We start from the raw sequence: 18855 nt of genomic DNA on the forward strand, positions 1-18855 counted from the left end.
TGCAATCGGTTCCAGAGCCTCCATCGAGATCAAACACCGAGTCAGCGCCTCCGGTGGTAGAAGGAGGCTCGAACCATTCCAACCCACAGACTCCTATGTCCATGCCACCTTTGTACAGCACGGCTATTTCTGGCGTCGTAGCAAAGCCCTATGTCCCATCAAAACCGCAGCCTAATTATGCAAGCTATCCTGCTGAGCCACCGCAGCTTCCCCCTTCCACCTCCTCAGATACCTTCGTATCATCAAGCGAGAGCGGTGTGAACCTCACTCGCTCCTCTTCTGGATCTGCGGTGCCATCTTCAAGCTCTCAGTGGACAAGTTACTCTGGCAACGGTAGTGTAGAGAGTGCACCGGCTTCGGCCAGATCTCAGGACAGCGATGGAGCTGCGAGTACGCTCAGCCCCGGCAAATCACCCAAACACGCCTCTACTTCGAGCCTCCAACTTCAGTCGAGCTCGTCTGGTGGATTACTAGCTCCTTTGAGTGAAGATGGTGAGGGCAGTAGGTCCTCTGATCGGATCAGCACAAATGCAAACCATTATGTCGAGCCCGATCTGCTCATGGGTGTTTGTGAGTTTTGTCTTTAACGTTTCTGTGCTGTGTATCACTGATTGCGTGAACCCAAGCACTCGGCTTCTCGCGACCTGCGATCAACACTATCCTGTCCCCAATGAACAGTGCGCTTCCGAACGTTATTTCACTGCCATATGGCAAAGCACCGTTATTCCATTTCCAGGCACCGTCATGGCGTCAGCTTCTCAAGTTGATGGCCCGAATGAGCTCGACCAGAGTAGAGCCCACTATAGAAGCTATGACTGTGGCTAAACACGAGCTCAAATTGCGAACGGTCATCCAGTTTATCAGGGTAAATTTGATTACGAACGTTGCTACACGTGCGAGCAGCTGACCACGCACCCGTCAACAGATACATCACTCCTCTTCCGAGTGGCGGACAGTCCTGTACCTGACTACGGACATGCCAGTGCCACCGACGTTATCTAACTCACACAAGTACACAAATGGAGACGCCGCGACTCTGCCGTACTCGTATGGGCTTTCGGCCTTACCCCCACTCCTCCGCGATGGATCTGAGTCACCAATGGCGAAATACTATGTCATACCGTCGACAAGCTCGACACCTTATCCGACACTGCCGATCGACTTCCCGAATATGGCGATGTACCTCCAATCAGCTGTGCAGGACTCGCGGAACGCAGCTAATGACAGCTCGAGTGGGATGCGCAGGCTGGCTCATTTCATCGATACGTGCTATCCAAATGACTCTGAGCCGTCCCGCACGGACGAACAGGATACAGTGCGACGTGGCGTCGGTGGCATATTCAAGCGTGTCATGGGACGAAACAAGGCACCAAAGAGTCGGGGAAACGATGAGATCTATGACCTTGTGACACCTTTCGTGCCGGATGAGTGGGGCTAAACGCGAGGATAACGACGATCTATTATTTCAAAATATATTCGGAAGGAAATGGGGCCCGCTGGCGCTGATATCTATTGGTGCTACATGTCATGTACTTTCCTAGCTATTGCACTGCAAGTTTACCTATAATCATGTTGTAATGAGTATTTATGTCAGTGGCTGTGCACGCTCTGCTGAACGCGTCTTTTTGGCGCGCTCCGGCGCTAGTTTGACCTGTCAATTCGTGTCGTTCACGTTTCTCGCCATTGTCCATGGCTTCCGCACCCCTCAGGACCACAAACAATGACGGCGCACACCCCATATCTTCGCTGGCATCCTTAACGCTCGAGGATGAAGGTAGGTCTTCCTTGGCCCCTTCCCAGACCTCCTAGAAGCAGACTCGAAAGACCACGCTCATTCCTAGACAGCATGATTTACAGCCGAATCACCAACGACGAGCGGCCTCTCCGGCGCATTGTCAAGAAACTCCACACGTACTCGTCCTGCGCGCACCCGACGGAGCCCCCTCTGCCAGGCGCGGACCACTCGGATGCCATGGTCGAGGGCGCGCGAGAGGCCTTTCTGCTCGAGCTCAGCTCCTTCCAGCTCTCGCTCCAGAAGAGTCTCATGGTATGCGAGGCGGAGGCGCGGCAGGTCGAAGAGTACCAGAAGGAGCGCGAGCGGATAGGTGCGCCCTGCGTTATGCCGTTCTGGCCCGACACAAGATACGTGGTTGCTGACGCTGGCCGGTTTTCGTCTCAAGAGGCGGAGCAGGTCGCACTGCGGAATCAGATTGAAGAGCTCAAAGTAGCGCTGGAGCTGGCACACCAGGAGCGCCGGCGGAAGGTGGAGTACGACCAGATCGCAGAGAGGGTCAATACGCTGCCGAGCAGGGACGAACTCGAAGGGTACGTCGTCTGTGCTCCCTCCTCTCCTTGTATGCTGGCTTCTAATTATAATGGACAGTGCGATACAGGCCCTCGAGAATGACATGGCAGCAATACACGCGGAGCACGAGACGCAGGATCGCATAATACGAAGCCAAAAAGCCGCGCTCGACACCGTCGTGTTGGACCTTACGTCACTGCGCATCCTGGGCAAAGACAAGGACGCTCCGCTCTCGCAGGCCAACTCTCCTGCCCCGACACCAGCGCCGGACATGCTGGATACAGACGACGGGTTGAGCAAGGGCCCCGGTTCCATCGAGGCTGGCGAGTTGGAGGACGGCAACTCCGTCGATACTTCGCTCTCTAGGCTTAATCCCAACGCGAGAGAGTTCAACCTTAGCCAACGAGGTTCGTCGTCAGCGCTGGGGGATGACATAGAGATGGGCGAGCTTGCGGAGGACTCGGTGCCGGCCAAGGGCAAAAAGAAAAGGCATGAGGAACTCGAGGAGGGCGAGGCCAGTGATTCGAATAGTTCGCTCAGTGATCCCCCAGGCGAATAATATAACTTAGTGATATTACGAGCTGCATATTATACTATGCCATATTACTGAGGGTCTGGGGACAAGTCCACATCTATACTCATGAAGTCCCTTGCACAAATCACGTCGCCCTGGAACTCCTTTGCGGCCAACTTGGCAATACCCTGCATGATGCCCTTCGAGTGCTCATTGGCGTCATCGTTCCCGGCGTATCGCGCCGAAAAGTGGTTAAGAGCTAGCTTTCTGGCGCCGATGCGCGTTGCGAACGCTCCAGCCATCTGCGGCGTCGAATGTCCACGCGACTTGGTCCGCACTTCGACGGATTCGAACGTATCTTCTGCCTTGGTATTAGCATCTAGCCCAGGAAGATGTGCGTTCGTCGCCTCGTGAATGAGCAGGTCGGGTGATTTTGCGAGCTCCGCTATGGGCGACGGATCGTACGTATCACCGAGAATGACGAGCTTGCGGCCGCTGCGTCGCGCAGGCGCCTGCAGGACGGTGCCGTCGGCGAGCGTTACGTCCTCGCCCTGCTGCAGGCGGCTCATGGCCGACATGGGCGTCTTGGTTCGCTTTAGATGGGGTATGTAGCTGGAGGGGTCCATCTTGCCGGGAACCGGGCTCTCCTGGACGACGTATCCGACGCATGGGGCGGAGTGCAGGATCGGCGCAGCAGACACTGAGACGACGTCGTCCCGGAAGACGTTTTCCCAGACGCCCTCGTTTTGCAGGATATTGCGGCCCAGCGGTGACTCGGACTCGTGGAGGGGCAGGGTAGTGTGGTCACCCCCCTGAGGATCGGAAGGCAATCGCAGCTCGTGTACAACGTACGGAGAGCCGAGCAGGGTGTGCGTATACGTCAGGCCATTCCGAACGTATGCTCGCGTCCCTAAAGGGCCATAGATCTCCAAGGGCTAAAAAGCGAGGAGTCAGATACCGAAGCCCATGGAGGGGCATCGAAATGCCCTACACTTTCTATCTTTGATGCTTGGGTCCGTGGATCGACGTCGTCGACTATCCCGCCAGCGCCGTTCAGGCGACTTGCAAGCAAAGGTAGAAGACCAAAGCAATGGTCACCTAAAAGGTGAATGTTTTCAGATGTTACTCGATTATTCATTTGATAAAACCAACCATGAAGATGAGTGAGGAAGACTTTTTGTATCTTGCCCATCTTGACGGCACTCTTCTGCAATTGATGTTGAGTAGCCTCCCCGCAATCAAACAGCCAGACATCGCCACTGAGTCTAAGGGCTAGAGCAGAGTGGTTTCGTGTGGAAGAGGGCTGGGCCGATGCAGTACCAAGAAAAGTGACGTTGAGAGATGATAGTCCACGTCTAGCGGTCATTGTTTAACGTTTTAGTACCGCTGCACTAAGTATGCGGATCGCACAAGTCGTAGGATTTTCAACTATCAGTCCTGTTGATTCAACACGAGTCATCGTCATTTGAGGGATCCGACAGAGCCTCGTACGGAACCCGTACCGACGCGACGCGAAGGGTAAAAGATGCTGTTTGTGCTTGAAAAAATGTCCCTGGCAGGAATTGAACCTGCGGCGCCACGGTTTTGTGCTGTCCACAACGTGGCGATTTAACCACTAATCGACAGGGACCGCATATTAACCATGCGTAACAAGTGTATATCATCCCGCAAGCTTGACCCCTATATATGTTGGTTATGTGGCAAGCCATGTCTCTAATCAAGTAGTGTTTGAAGTCGATCCCCAAGTCCCCGACCACGGTACATCCTTACAGGCACTTGAACGCAGAGGTACGGTAAGATTTTCGACTGCTGAAAGTGCTTTCTTCTGTATGCCTACCACACGTAGTCAAGGCTCCCGCAAACGCAGGAGGCCCGATACCCCTGAAGGTCAGTCCAGAGGTCAGAATGACCTTGTTTTGCAGGTACTGAGAGCCTCGGTTATTGATTCTGTCAGATAGTCGCGACGGGAATGTATCTACAGATTCCTCCGATTCCAAAGATGCAGCAAGAGAAATCCAGGTTCGTGCCTACATTACAGTCACGTAGCACTCCTGCATGCAATAGGCCGGCACCACTCTCTGCAGGGTCATCTCGACAATGCAAGCGCTGGCATTCGTAGGTTGCTAAACCCGCTGCGTGACCTGCGCAAGAAGAACATAGATCTGGAGGAAGAAGTTGTACGCCTTCGAGAGGCAGGCGAGACCGGTCAAGCTGGTCGCCGGTCTACAGCCTCTAGTGCTGAAATTCGAAGGCTCAAGGATCAGGTGAACGAGTTGGAAAAGGTTTGTAACATTCCAAATCTTTGGTAGTTGTGCATGTTAACGTGTGGAATATTTGAACTAGGCTCACAAGAAAGACAAACGCAAGATACAGAAGGTTAGGTGGCTTCCCTTCAACTAGATTACTTGACCTGACGCGACCACACAAGCTTGAGGCAAAGGAAGCTAAAGCTGACGCGGATGAGCTTCTTCGAGAAGCCGAGGATGACCAGACAATCTCGGACACAGGGCCCCACATGCGCAAGGTTTGTCTCCTTGTTGAAACGAACTATGAGGGATCGTTATCTCAATTCAACACATAGCTTCTCAGAAAGTTCAGCAAACTAATGGGAATGAACGTGTTGGACGGCGATGCTGAGTCATGTCCTGTTTGTTTTGAGAAGCTAGAGGTCAAACGTTGCTACAGGTAGGGCACCCAAGCGTTAGGCGGATACGGAGCACTCACCACCTTCTAGCCTTCCTTGCAATCATGTCGTGTGCATGGTTTGCTTCAGACAAATAGGGAGGGCAGATCCATCTGATCGCGACGCCGAGCTCGTTAAATGCCCAGAGTGCCGTCATGAAGGTGCTCGTGAAGATTGCGACATTATCATCTACAAGGCAGAAGAACATTGGGATCAGCTGCTGGCTCTAGCTGCAGAATGGGCGCGGATTGACAACACCGGTGCAACGGAGACCAGCGAAGAGGAAGAGGACGGTTTCGTTGATGATGGAACTGACGGCGCTATTGATGAACGGTAGGTGTGCTTGAAACACATGTACGAGACGAATGGCTGACTCTCTCAGCTCAACTCTTATAAGCCACAACTCCAGTAATAATGACATATCAGATGACGACCGGCCATTGGAGCAGCAGACCCCTGAACCAGAAGAGCACAATAGTTCGACTTCGTACCAAGCTATGGATACACCGACCAAGAGAGCTCTCCTGGCGGGCTTGGCAGCGCGAAAGCGAAAGACATGAATTGGAAATATGTGGTATGGTACAAATGTGACAGGTATACTGTAGATGTGTATGAGATGTGCGTATAGACAAATAAGACATGCGACGTAAGAAAACAAGTTCAAGAGTTAAGAAAGTATCCCTTGTGACCTAAGCAGTGCACTCCACCTAGAGGCTGATGTGTCAAAGGAATAAACGCAAACGTCATAGAGAAGGAGCCTTACTCTTCTTTGTCTGCCTCAACTTCCGCTAGTCGCCTCTTGAGGTCTCTGCGATATTCGTTAAAAATCACTCCGAAACCGGCAAGACCAAAAAGCTTACGAGTTTTCCCTCGACAACGCATTGCGGCTCTCCTTTGCTCGCCGAAGGTCCATAGTCAGAGCCTCCCAAGCTTCCTCGTGGGGAAGATTGACGTCGGTGAACATAGCGTCAAGTTCCTCATTGAAAGCCTGCCCACTTTGAGCTTACGTGGAGAATCCCAACGATTGCGGTCTTACCTCATACATGATCTCCTTCTCTGCTGTGGCATCGGCAAGCAGGCTTTTCATCAACTCACATTGTCGTTTGGTGTTCTGAAGCTCCATCCGGATTTTGTCCATTTCCTGTAGCCTCTATTGCAAGGGTCAGCTGCGTGTCCGCAACGAAGATGGTGGTTTACCTCTTTCAGCTCATCGGTGACTTCGTCTATACTAGACTGCAAGACACCGTAATTCGAAATCACAACAGCCAGACCTCTATCAGCTTCTGATATTGTCTCATCGATCCGCGACGTGTCAGAACCACCAGGAGATTCAAATGCAGGCGAGCTGGCACGCCCATCCAGGATACTTCGTCGATTTCGAGGAGTTCCATCTTGTTGTCGCTTGCCTATGAGTTGCCTCATCTCTTCAAGGCGTTGTTGAGCTTCCCTTGTCTGATTATCCCAAGGTTATGATGAGAAAATAGGTGTCTGAGAATTTATACTTACTATTGGAGCGCTTGCAGCGTTGGGTGTCTTCGGCCGCTGCAAAAATGGTGAAGCTCTGCCAGGCGGCGAAACCGGTCTCTCTAGCGGACTGATTTTGAGGGTTTCAGCCTCCACCTTAACGCGTTTAATCGCCCGGTGAGATGACTCAATCTTTAGAACGTTAGCTCTAGCTCCTAGAACAGACAGAGAGGCTTGGCTTACATCTTCTCTAGTTATGGAGGCCAGCTGAAGTAAACGCTGGGCTCCCTCATGATTCGCTACGCGAGAGGGTGCCGCGGCACGGGTAAGTCGAACTTGAGGAGAGACCTTCCGAGGTGATACCACACGCGATGGGACTTTGGATGAAGGCGACGTTCGCGTAAAGTTCTTCTTTGGGGAGCGAGAAAGAGACATGTAAGTCTTCTTCTTGATTGATAGAGGCTCGACAACGGAGGTTTGAGATCCATCGAGTGCAGTCATTTGAGAAAACGGCTGACGCGAGCTTCGAGGAAGAGGCGTCAAGGGCTCAGTGTCGACATCAGAGTTGGACATGAAGCTGTTATCTTGCGCGTCCCAGCTCGCTGATACATCCTCAGGGGATGCGGGAATGGAACGTGGACTTCGCGAAGGGAGGGGAGATGGACTACGTGGACCAAAGCGTCGCGGTTCTGGAGATTGGGTACTACGAAGTAAGTCGACGTTGGATGAGGCGGGTGTCGGCGAGTGGTGGCGTGTCATTTCCGACATGTTGGATGCTCTCGACGTTGGCCGTATTGGCGGGGGAGGTTCCTCTGTTGTAAGGTATGAGTGCGTAGAAAGTAAGGAGGATTACGCGTTCACAGCACCTTCAAATATGGTTTCTTCATAACGCCCTTCGAAAGACATCGACGTCGCATGCCTTGCGTGTTGATTCTGACTGTTCTGTCTGGCAAGTTCAAGTCGAACAGAAAGATCGTGATCAGACTTGTCCAACTGGAGTACAATATCGTCATCTTCGTTTCTTAGAGGCTGTAGACGCTCTTGGGACGCAGATCGAGACAGAGATTGCGTTCTTGACCTTGGTGGACTAGTGGCCGAGTTGGACCTTCCACGCTTGGTAAGCTTCCGTCGGAGAGATTTGCTGCCAGAAGACTCTTCCTCCTGGGAACCCATGGAGGTGGCTGCTGTAGCTATTGAGCCGGACCGGGACGAAAACTTGGCAATGCTACCATCCGTGGTCGTGGTTTGTGTGTACGTCGACGATCGGCTGACCGACGACTTTGATCGATGATGGCCACTTACAGACCCAAAGTCGCCTTTGGAGGAGCCAGGGCGACTGCCAAATAAGTTGCGAGATATAACGTCTAGACCGAATATATGCGCCCGGGACCGAGTGGCAGCAGTCGGTGTTCCTGGTACGGAGCTGTTTCCAGGTCGAAACCGGAATAAACCATACTGGTGGACTGAGAGGTGAGAGTGAGTTCATGATCAAGGATCAAACTGGTGCATACATACTCGTCTGTATAATGCGGCCAGGTATTCGGGCTGTTTGTACAATGTCTTCTTCTCCTTCGTCGTTTTGGTCGTTGGAAGTTACCGTATATCGAGATATCTCGCCAGCCATTGGATGTACACGGACAATTACGAATGGGGGACCACTCATGCCGAAAGGTATTGGGTCTGCGGTTCCTAAGTGATCAATGTGCAACACAATTTTAGTCTATTCCTGGCGTTAGCGAGCGCACTCGAGATAATAGATGGATATACCTTCTTTGGTTCCTGAAGAAAAGCTGTCCGGTGATAAACATTGAAATACGTTCGCGCGTATGTCGTTTTTCCGCCTCGGTTTTCCACCTCGGTCTCATCCGCAGCCAGGACCACAGACTGCGAGGCTCTGGTCCTGAATTTGGCTTGAGCAATCCAAAGGTTTTCTAGGAAACGTTGTTTCTCAACTGCGGTTCGCACGGGATCGAGGTTGGGAGGAGAAGGAGGGAATTCCACAGAGTAAGATCGGAACGGTCGACCAGACCAACGATCTCCTTGGTCTTGTGGTGACTCTTCCAAATACATATGAAAGTCTGGCGAATCGAGCATCAACACTCTGTCAGTATGGAATGACGCAAGGCCTCACCAGCATCCCCTACGTCAGCTACGGTCAAATCTGCTAGATCTATCACTCCTTTACAACTCAGTCCACTCTTCTTGACACCCAATGGTATTCCACCAGATTTTGCTAACTTGTCAACCTCGCTAAGTCCAGCCAGCACCCTACCGCTCTTCTCATTGCTAGGGCGTTTCGCAATCATGAGCTTGTCGTCGAAGAGAAACAGTGTACAGTGGAGTGAACCAGAAGCGCTCGCTGAAGAAGAAGAGCCCACGTCAAGGACATCCTCCACATCAATACAGTCGATGAACCGCCGAGAATTCGAGATGAGGCCGGGAGGGAAATCATCGACGGTAGCGCCTAAACTGTACATAATCGCGGCACGCTTGGTCTGCTCGTCGGTCTCCGCGAGCGCGATCTTGCTCGCGATTTCGTCTGCCTCGACTAGCTTTGCCCTCTGAGGGTCATCGGGGGCGATGTATTTGATCATAGTGCGGAAGAGAAGGGTGTATCGTGGTATCCGTTGAACTGGGTCCATGAGCAACTCTCGAAGTCCAATTCGATTTCGCGTGTCAGCAGCAGAATATTTGATTCTCTACGCATTTGGTTCAAATCGGGGGCAGCTATCCCATATCATTCGAGCACTCACATCAATAAACGCAGAAAACCCTGAGGACTTCTTCATCACTTCGCGCTCAAAGATTGACTGCGCCTCTTCCCGCTTGACATAGTACTGCTTGTAATGCTCAAACCCGCGTAGTTCTTTGAAGTGATGGAGAGCGACATCGCCAATGTTCTTTAGACCTGAGTTAGCATAGGCTTTCTCCAGGTCCGCGAGGAAAGCTTCGTTAACAGGCATGAGACTATCGATATTGCCAAAGAGTGTCTTTGCTTCGTACGGGGGCAGGATCGCTGTACTCTTGTTCCTTGAGAACTGCCGTAGAGGGTCTGCATAGTCGTTCTTCAGGATGCGCAAACGTTTGACGTAGGATCTCTCGGTGTTGATAAGTTCATTGACGACGTCGGCCAGGGCGGAAGTGTCTGTGAGAGTTCTCTTGCGTTGGTACGGGCCATCCTGGGAGATCCAGGTTAGTATAGTCCCCGGTGTAGCGGATCAAAAGCGAGATGCAGGGAAACGGCGTCGGCAGGGTGGCGGAGTGGTGGAGAGAATAGACTGACTTGGGATTGCTGGGACGACGGCTCCGAGTCCGACTGGAGGATCGCATTGTTCGCATTGCCGACGATGGGTTCTCCGAGGGATAGGACGAGATCTTGGATATCTGATCAAGGTCTAAGAGATTAGCAATGAGCAGGGTCGGCTCTGAGTGCTCACCTTCTGGAAGTCTACGCCCATTATCGGCGCCCTCTACGACGACTCCACAGTAAAAGACGCGTTTTATGACAGCCGGGGTTGTACGCTTATTAGGGAGAATCTCATCTCCGGTTGCAAGCGGGACGATTTTACGTGGAGAGCTGCTGAGTGCCATGGACATGGACAGCTGCCATGCAACTTGTGTACAGGTTAAGGGGGAGAGGGGCCGGGACTGCCGTCCGCTGGACCGAGCAGCTTCAAGGTTTACAATGACTACACTACCCCTTGACAGGCGCCTGCCCGCCCACACGCTGTTTCAACCATACACGCGGTCACGTGACGGCGCGTACCCTCGTTTATTATCCATTCAGGGACGTCTTCGATCCGGAACCCGGCCTTAATTTACTTCCGAGAGGCTATGTCCCTGAATCATGATGACGTCCGACAACGCTCGCTTAACTTGGGAGTGATGTAGGACAGATGATGTATATGAAGTGTAACGGCTTACAGGCCAAGCTTAGTCTTCCTAGAATATGCTAATGGCAAGGTGCGTAAAGTGTGGATATCGATAAAAAATAAAAGGACGAAGTAAAATTGAAGTAAAAGGTAGGCAGGAACCTCGGGTCGATCATACATATGTCGTCATGATTCGTGAATTGCAATTTATGCATCGAAATATGCTAACCGGACCCCAGTGAGGAGCTCGGTGTTATCGAGTTGAGACGGGAGAGAAATGAATTCCGTTGAGGACTGACGCTGGAATCGCGCCGGCTACGTGTTGAAAGGGCTAAAGGGGGTATCAGAGAACGTCGGCGGGCGCTCGACGAAAACGAGAATCTTCGACGCGACGAATCTGCTGGAGGCTGTTCAAGGAAGGCCGCGACAGATTCTGAACGAGGTGGAAGACTTCCAGAGCCGACCTCGTCTGCTCGAGAACCAGAGCTGGGAGAAAGGGACAGTTCCGACTGCGAGCGAAAATCATCTGCTGGTGGCTCCGGTGCGCTTTTCACTCGTCGTCGTAGTGACTCTCTAGCCCAAAGCCGGAAAAGGCCTGAAGACGAAGAGCCATCTCGACGTGCGTTATTGGACGCGTTATGAGAGACTTGGGGTATATCGCGGGAGTGGAAGAAGCTCCGGAAATTGTCGATCACAGATTGACGTCTCTCAGTCCGAGCACCACTGTCCTGTTGATTGATGCTCGCCTGAGATTTGTCTGTAAACATCGGAGGGGCGGAAAGGGGGGCGCCAATGCCGGGACTACAAAGTGGAGACACTGGCGTAGACATCGACGACGAGCACTGAGACATCGGTTTGGGCGAATCGACTAAGGCATCCACCCGAATATCGTCTGTGTCATCAGACGACGCATGCCTAGGCATGGAAACTATTCTTAGCTTATTTCCACGTCTCTGATGACCGATGATCGTAGGGATGTTTGTGATATTGGAAAGTGCCTCGGGCTCTCCATACACCCCGTGGTCTGTTACACTCCTTCTGCGAGGGACAAGAACGCTCTCTCGCTTGGTCAACTTGTTCCTTGCCGCAACACCAACGGCATTTGCCATGGCCAGGCCGGTGCTCGACTTTGAGAACGAACGCGTTATACGCTGTGCTGGGAAGAGTTCCTCCTCATGGGTATAAGCATGAAGGCGAGCCTTAATGCAGCTGCTGGAGGTGACATCCGACAAACAACGATTCACGTAGTCGCGCGCTGATGCTGTAGAACGAACGAGATGGATGGTGTCAATTGCATCTGGGGAGCTGTTAAAGAATGATTTGGTGGATAATGTTGAAGAACGACGGCTCGGCGCTCTTGCCGCCGACGGATCGTCCTTAGAGACGGAGTCGGATTTGAGGGTCTGTCGCGAAACCTTGGGACGTATCTGAATATGGGACATAGGTTTGTCTTCGGTTTGCGGGTTATCGGATTCTGGATGCTTGGCGTTTGCAAAAGTCGAAATCGCCTCCGGAGCAATGTCGCTCAGAGTGACAAGGTTATTCTTCCTGTTGAGAAGCAAACTTGATTGAGGTTCATCTACCCAACTTCCTTGGACAGAGGCTGCTTCTTTAATTGCATCTACCCAGATCTCCTTCTCACGACGGCAAGAAGCGGCGAACTCGAAGTGATGTCCTCGATACGACAAGCGAAACCAGCTAGGCAGTATAGCTGTGCTCAAGCTTATTAAAGGTTATGCAATTGCCACATGGAGAAAACTCACTTTCGTCCGTCGCAGAGTCACTCATCTCAAAATCCACCAATGACAACCAGTGGCGAGGTTCGTATGCCTTGGGTTTAAGAACCTTGACCAAAACGAGGTAACCACCACGATAAAGAAAGGCACCCATGTACTTCGCTCTAATTGTATTGCTAGTCATTGTGTGCTGATTGTGATGCACCACATCTAGCGGGCCCGCGAGATGATATGATCCAAGGGAGGTAAGAAATGGGGGGGTTATATCTCTAGCACGATTATTGGAACCATTCGTGCACGAAGCACCGTAGAGTATGCGAGTTACAACCGCATTGGATCTTGTTGCTAGGTCCTGGAGACGACGCGCTTCATCCACCGAGCTCGCTACAGAACGCATCGCAAGCAAAGCACCCGTCACGGCTGAGTCTACGTCAGATTTAGCCGAGGCCTCATTCGTGTTACCCGAGCTGAGCTCGCGTAAAAGCCCGTCTGTAGGTTTCTGTAGCTGATTCAACAGAAGCGGATACTTGCATAGTCTCTGTACGGGCTTGATCATATAATCCTGAAAGCTGAGCTGCGGGCGTGTGTCGGTACGGTCTTTAGCCGAATGGTCACACTCAGACGCGCTTGTGAAGTTTCGAATGTTACTGTTCGACCTTATCTTTGACAAAGATCGCTGCTGGGTAGGAGATTCAATGCACGAGATGGAATGACGGCGTTTCGTTCGTGCGGGTAAACCAGGGCCACCTAAACCTGGTTCTGCAGGTGGATCCGGGTTGAGCACCACCTCAGGCTTTTCCGAGATGAGTATGCGCAGTTCTGCTGCTGTGAGCGCACTCTTCTGCTCAAAGCCCTCCCATTCAGCAGGGTATGACTGCCGAGCATTGCGCACGATATCTGCAGCAGTTGAATGCCCCGAGCAGAACGTCCTGTAAAGTTCGAATGATGTTGTCTTTGATGGTGCTTAGCCAGAAGTTTGATGATGTATAAACATACATACCTTCTGCATGAACTTTCGACAGACAGCTTGGATGGCTTCGTCGAGCTCTTCCGGTGTTGGGGTCATCTCGGAGCATAGCTGCTCATTGGTGGCTCCGTTCACCTGGGCTGACAGAGCGTGGCCCAGGCCGAGCGGAGACAATGCTGTCTTCAGTTCTCCCACAAAGTGCTCATGAAACTTCAGAAGGTCTTCGGCATTTCTAGTCACCACATCCACGTCAGAAGCCGAGAAGATATGTCGAGGCGGCCTTGCGTAGGAAGGAGGTGCCAAAGAAATCGTTGGATGTGGTGTGATGATGTCGGTCGCTAGTTGGCTAGCGGAGTTGGCACGACTCGGGGCTGTCGATGGTATCATAATGGCAGAAGAACCGGTTCGAGAGAAGGGGGCAATACTGTGGCTTGAGGATGTGTTCGAGTGGGAAGCCCCACTCTGAACAACCATCGTAGGTAAAACTCGAAGGTATCCCTGAAAGAGCGGTGAGAGTTATAAACATATCGAAAATATTGGCTGGTTACGTACAACCAGTATCTTCAGGTCTAACAGATATCCTACTTCGGTTGACAGAAGTTCTACCAAACTGTGAAAGCGCTTTGAAGACTCTTTTCCCAATCCATGTTGCCCTTGCTGGAATGTAAAAGACGATGGTGGGACGGCGTCAGACAAAACGGGTTCTGAGACCATGACCATGACCATATCCGACGAAAACGGAGTCACATAGTTAGATTCATCTCCATCTTCATCTTCATCCTTGTCCAACTCATCCTGAGAGAAATGAAACAGGGGTTTGGTCCGTGCGGAAGGAAGGGGAGGCAAATCCTTGACGAGGTCATTCACATCCAGGGGCTCTGCTCTTTCCCCAGATAACACAGATCTCAAAGGGCTCGCAACGCGAGTCAACGTTGGTTTCCTGCGGGGAAGAGGCATCTGGACGCCGGTAGAGGAAGGGGCCGGAGGTGTGGGTGGCAGGGGCTTGAGTGTTGACATAGGAGGTAGGGACGCGCGCCTGTGCATCCTGGAGCTCGACACAGCTGGATATTTGGTCTCAGGAAGAGAATTGGATGGAACAATAGAAGGCCGGAGCTGAGTCGGAGGGTCCGACGGCTCATCACTTTCTTTTGGAGGTGGTGTGGGAGGCGTTGACGTCCACGTAGGAGTCACCCATGGTCTACTATGTGAGCGAGGTAAAGTTGCATCAGGACGGCCACTGGGATTTAGGTAGTCTGCATCGGAAGCAGCTGCAGCATACTTTGGTGAGGGCACTTCCGAACCAGCGCTCGATGCATTGGCGGAAACGCTCGTGGCAGGTGTTGTGAGGGGTGAAGCGAGAATGGGCGTCAGTGGAGCAAAGGGACGATGAGATAATGGTGACCGGCTAGATGGTGGAGGGTGAGCGGTGGACAGGGTTTGTGCAACCTCGTCGGTGAGAGCGAGGACCTTGTCGACCGGAATGGTAAGAGGTTCGTTGTCTCGGGGAAGCGAGCGACGTTCCAGTAAAGGCCTAGGTGAGGGATTGTCATCGTATGAGTTTCCTGAACGCGATAGTGAATGGGCTATCTGGGAAGGCAACATGTCCATATGCATGTCCATCATGGCGGGCTAGGTAAACACAGAAGGATTCCGAAATAATACTGAGCGCTGTGCAGTCGCTGCGAATACAACGCGTGTAGCGTGGACGTGTTCGAAGAATGCGTACAGCTGGGCTGAATCAGGTGTGCACAAATAATCTGGAAACCAAGGTTGCGGTCGAGGCAACAGGACCGACGTGTGCGTCGGGACAGAGAGGGGGGAGAGGGGTGGAATATGTAGCGGTGTTACCCGGCCTGCGTGCGATGACCAAGTTCGAATTCAAGGGCGGGGATGAGACAGAAGGTCGAGAAGAGAAGCCGCACCGGGGAGCATAGGCGAGACAAGGAGTATGCTCCCGGACCAGTGCAGCTAGAGGTTGATGCAACCCACCAGTGGATGGTTCGGAGCCAAATGAACGGGTTGGTGCGTAATGTCACAATATTTACAGTGTCCGAGACGAGATAATCTTGCCTTATCTTACAACGCGCACTCCCGATGCTCTCCTAAGATCTGTCGGAGATCAAATCAACTTCTCAGCCGAACAGCTATAATTATGACTTCATTTCCCGCCACAGACGCGTCCGGACGTCCACTCGGTCACTGTGTTCCACCGTTCAATAATGTCGGTCTTTCAGTAAGGTTAGTGCAGTCACCAGTGCAAACCTTCTGCCGTAACAGCACGAACGTTCCTCTCGTCCAGCCTCCTTCTGACGCCGCGGCAGCAGCTTGCGGTGAGCAGCTGTATACAGGACTTGCCATCGTGATCACACACACTCATCATGTCTGGCATCTGCAGAACGTTGACGCAGCTGATTGAATGGGTGCATCATTAATATCTTTACAATCCCGCTCAGTCTTAATAATATCAGCTCTTTTTCCCTTGTTCATGCGGTCAAGCGCTCAGAGTTCATCCACGCGGCCGATGAGCAAGCTCACATTCTGTGTCCTGTTGCGCATGGATCTTGTTCCAGCCCTCATCTATCTTCTAACATTCACAGGTGTTAACAGGTGTTAACAGGTGTTAACCTCATCTTTGAAGCTTGATGCAGGTTTTCGCCACTGGCGCTACCGCTTCCTGACACAAAAGCTGCTGCTGCACATGGCAAAGTTCTAATGTCAAGCCAGCACTATCAGGGTAGTCGCCCCCGTCGAATCATGAACTCCGCTTCGGTGCGGTCAGTGTTGGATCATATCCCATCAACCCATCCCACGATCCCGCAGTCGGTTTACTTGGAAGTCAAGGGCCGGAGCCTTCACTGAGGATACTGGCCGGTAAATAACATTCGGCAGACTTCAAGTTTCTTCACCGGATCAGCAGGCCAGCCGTGCAAATTGCAGCCTTGCATATCTTGCCGTCTCCTGAAGATAATTTATACGAAGAGCCCCTGTACCAAGATGGAGAGTGGTTCAATTTAGGGATCCACGCTTTGTGAGTAAGAAGACATGAAGGTAACAAACTCCACACAAACTCTTATCAAGAAAATGCTAGAATACAACACGTCGACGCCTAATGGGAATACCCCATCATACATACCCGAATAGATCCGAATCCAATCCTCAGACCATTGCATCATCCAACCCCACCATGTCAACCACTACCAGCGAACAGGACTCCGCGTTCAGAATACTGAACCGTAATTTCGGCACATGACAATCAAAGGACTTGATAGCTATTGCTGCCATTGACAGCGCTTTCAATCTGATGACGTCTAGTAAAGCCCCATGTCGTCATCTGATCGAGCCATGAAAGGTATGTTTCGAGCCTCAGATTCTCGTCGGCGTTGAGTCTCTTTGTCCAAGAAGGCGCATAGAGCACCGATATTGCTTCCTGTAAAAACACGATAGACGGCCTGCTGGTCTGGTTCAAGTTCCTACAAAGAATGATAAGCCAGGCCAAAGAAACAGGGCTACGCAGGGTCGTACCTCGGAAGGAGCCTCTGAGAATCGACTGACGCCCCTTCTCCGAGTTGACGGTACGCCGGTGGTAGTGAGATGCTGTAAACAAGGTATGCCCCGAAGCAAGTGATGGAGAGACTTCAGCGAGATTCGGTCGCAATAGGAGATATGAAGCCGTTGCAGCGACTTCGCATGATCGGCCAGGAAGTAAATGGCATTGTCTGTAATCTTATGCACGCGGATAACGCTTAGTCGGTGGAGTCGCTCCAAGCCAGCTAACTCGAAAACAGCCATGTCTGTGAGATAACGGCAGACTGCAAAATGGAACTATTCAGTGCATCAAAGGAGTGGTCATCAAGCAAAACTCCTCACACGCAACGTCGACATGCTGCAAGCTGGTGCACGCCCGCACCAGTTTGGTGATGGCATAGTCCGTCAGGTTCGGAATGTGCGAGAGATCGAGCACTACCAGGTGTGTATGTAAGATGCAGATGCTTTCCACAGCTCGGTCAGTGAGCTTGGAACAACCGGCTAGAATGAGGGTATGAAGAAGGCGTGCATGGAACACAATCCCTGCAACCGCCTCATCGGTAACCTGGCTACAGTAGCTGATGTCCAACACCCGCAATTCAATGGCACTGTATCTCAGAATGAGAGGAGGCATCTGATCTAGCCAAGTGGATGGACGATGCGGGAGTGGTTTTTCATCATCTTGTCTAGGGCCTTTGTAATCCTCGTGGTAGGGTGAAGGAAAAGCCTGATCCGTTAGCATGTTACATCGTGCCAGCTTCAGTGTTCGCAGCTTTCTGGAGAATGACCAGATGTCGCGGACAGAAATTGCCGTTAGCAAGGGATTATCGTTAAGTTCGAGCTCGACGAGACGGGAGAAAGTCCTTGCAACAGCCGACACAGTGCTGTCATTTAAGACCACTCTGCTAAGGTGTAGCCATTCAATGGGAGGTGTTCTGCTGACAAGTTCGGCGACAGAAATGTCTGTCACAAACCTACAACCTGCCAAGTTTAAGCCCCTGAGTTTTGGGGCCGACTGCGCGAGCATGGTCACCGTTTTATCCGAGGTGTCCGGTACTCCAGATAACACTACCGACTCCAGAGACCGGCAGAACAGGATTTCATTAGCTACTTGTTCGTCTCTTATCTTGGAATTCCTTGTGCGGAGGACCAGGTGACGGACGTGGCGGCGCTCAGTTTCGGTGAAGGGGAGCCTGTCAACCAGCCTTCTATGCTCGGGTGACTCAAAGATGATCTCCATGTGGCCAGCTGGAAGATTGAGCAGGAGTGTACCTAACAGTAGTGTCGAACGAGAATGACGTTAGGACGAGGAAAGGTGGTGAACATTATATTGAAATGTTGAGATGCGGACAAGCCTATGCATGGCTAGGCACAGCTGAATCCCGCGGTACCTCCCGGTGTCAATACAAACTGCCCTTTGTATTCTAACTATGACCTCGATCTCGTCTAGAAGCTCAGCAACAGTGACGCCGAGCAATACAAGAACGCATTTGCACAGTGTTGAGAGAGGTCAACAAGACCAATCAAGCACAAGGCGCATACCTGTAACGCCTGCAGTCCTTCGCTCTATCTTCGCCTCTTCTCGGACGCCTCACGAGGAGAGGTCGATTTCTAGGATAGCATTCTTCAGGTATTGTTTCACTCGTGTGGTTTATGCTCATCGCTGATTCCCAACGAAATAGGTTTGCAGGCTTTCTGCTGAGCTGTGTGTGCATAAGTTTCGCTGCTGCTCGAGGTCGGGGGTTGAGGAATAGCACAGCGTTGTTGGCCTCACACTTGCGTATGTGAC

General features: G+C 51.9%; 8 protein-coding genes and 1 non-coding gene across 9 annotated transcripts; 4 read left to right on the top strand and 5 right to left on the bottom strand.

The window, feature by feature from the left end:
• Window positions 1-811: 811 nt before the first annotated feature.
• Window positions 812-1438, top strand: CONPUDRAFT_89750 (uncharacterized protein; the record flags this gene model as incomplete). The annotated part of the gene is made up of 2 exons (XM_007769847.1): window positions 812-865; window positions 926-1438. 2 exons carry the CDS (start codon window positions 812-814, stop codon window positions 1436-1438), a joined length of 567 nt encoding a protein of 188 aa, XP_007768037.1.
• A 321-nt stretch (window positions 1439-1759) lies between these two features.
• On the top strand, window positions 1760-2905 carry CONPUDRAFT_164950 (uncharacterized protein). Its single transcript, XM_007769848.1, has 3 exons — window positions 1760-2105; window positions 2181-2325; window positions 2384-2905. Exons 1-3 carry the CDS (start codon window positions 1769-1771, stop codon window positions 2862-2864), a joined length of 963 nt encoding a protein of 320 aa, XP_007768038.1. The 5' UTR covers window positions 1760-1768; the 3' UTR covers window positions 2865-2905.
• Window positions 2874-4198, bottom strand: CONPUDRAFT_103372 (Metallo-hydrolase oxidoreductase). Its single transcript, XM_007769849.1, has 3 exons — window positions 3972-4198; window positions 3811-3917; window positions 2874-3754 (listed from the first exon to the last, which is right to left on the bottom strand). Exons 1-3 carry the CDS (start codon window positions 4183-4185, stop codon window positions 2909-2911), a joined length of 1167 nt encoding a protein of 388 aa, XP_007768039.1. The 5' UTR covers window positions 4186-4198; the 3' UTR covers window positions 2874-2908.
• A 168-nt stretch (window positions 4199-4366) lies between these two features.
• On the bottom strand, window positions 4367-4449 carry CONPUDRAFT_t54. Its single transcript has one exon. It is a non-coding gene; the product is annotated as a tRNA-His (tRNA).
• Window positions 4450-4580: 131 nt separating this feature from the next.
• On the top strand, window positions 4581-6144 carry CONPUDRAFT_143754 (uncharacterized protein). The gene is made up of 8 exons (XM_007769850.1): window positions 4581-4706; window positions 4774-4838; window positions 4904-5101; window positions 5163-5195; window positions 5248-5343; window positions 5401-5504; window positions 5554-5835; window positions 5885-6144. Exons 1-8 carry the CDS (start codon window positions 4649-4651, stop codon window positions 6060-6062), a joined length of 1014 nt encoding a protein of 337 aa, XP_007768040.1. The 5' UTR covers window positions 4581-4648; the 3' UTR covers window positions 6063-6144.
• On the bottom strand, window positions 6088-10563 carry CONPUDRAFT_164953 (uncharacterized protein; the record flags this gene model as incomplete). The annotated part of the gene is made up of 14 exons (XM_007769851.1): window positions 6088-6209; window positions 6266-6310; window positions 6363-6490; window positions 6539-6652; window positions 6700-6954; window positions 7009-7158; window positions 7210-7778; window positions 7833-8429; window positions 8482-8686; window positions 8734-9044; window positions 9098-9665; window positions 9720-10145; window positions 10250-10350; window positions 10404-10563. 14 exons carry the CDS (start codon window positions 10561-10563, stop codon window positions 6170-6172), a joined length of 3669 nt encoding a protein of 1222 aa, XP_007768041.1. The 3' UTR covers window positions 6088-6169.
• A 285-nt stretch (window positions 10564-10848) lies between these two features.
• On the bottom strand, window positions 10849-15526 carry CONPUDRAFT_164954 (uncharacterized protein). Its single transcript, XM_007769852.1, has 4 exons — window positions 14094-15526; window positions 13575-14039; window positions 12602-13526; window positions 10849-12549 (listed from the first exon to the last, which is right to left on the bottom strand). Exons 1-4 carry the CDS (start codon window positions 15162-15164, stop codon window positions 11063-11065), a joined length of 3948 nt encoding a protein of 1315 aa, XP_007768042.1. The 5' UTR covers window positions 15165-15526; the 3' UTR covers window positions 10849-11062.
• Window positions 15527-16564: 1038 nt separating this feature from the next.
• On the bottom strand, window positions 16565-18353 carry CONPUDRAFT_136847 (RNI-like protein). Its single transcript, XM_007769853.1, has 3 exons — window positions 17409-18353; window positions 17064-17350; window positions 16565-17011 (listed from the first exon to the last, which is right to left on the bottom strand). The coding sequence occupies exons 1-3, from the start codon at window positions 18304-18306 to the stop codon at window positions 16850-16852; spliced, it is 1347 nt and encodes a 448-aa protein (XP_007768043.1). The 5' UTR covers window positions 18307-18353; the 3' UTR covers window positions 16565-16849.
• Window positions 18354-18496: 143 nt separating this feature from the next.
• CONPUDRAFT_54430 (uncharacterized protein) lies at window positions 18497-18854 on the top strand (the record flags this gene model as incomplete). The annotated part of the gene is made up of 2 exons (XM_007769196.1): window positions 18497-18696; window positions 18749-18854. 2 exons carry the CDS (start codon window positions 18497-18499, stop codon window positions 18852-18854), a joined length of 306 nt encoding a protein of 101 aa, XP_007767386.1.
• Between the last annotated feature and the right edge of the window lies 1 nt (window position 18855).

The sequence above is a fragment of the Coniophora puteana genome (genome assembly GCF_000271625.1).
Source record: "Coniophora puteana RWD-64-598 SS2 unplaced genomic scaffold CONPUscaffold_5, whole genome shotgun sequence".
Lineage (NCBI taxonomy): Eukaryota > Fungi > Basidiomycota > Agaricomycetes > Boletales > Coniophoraceae > Coniophora > Coniophora puteana.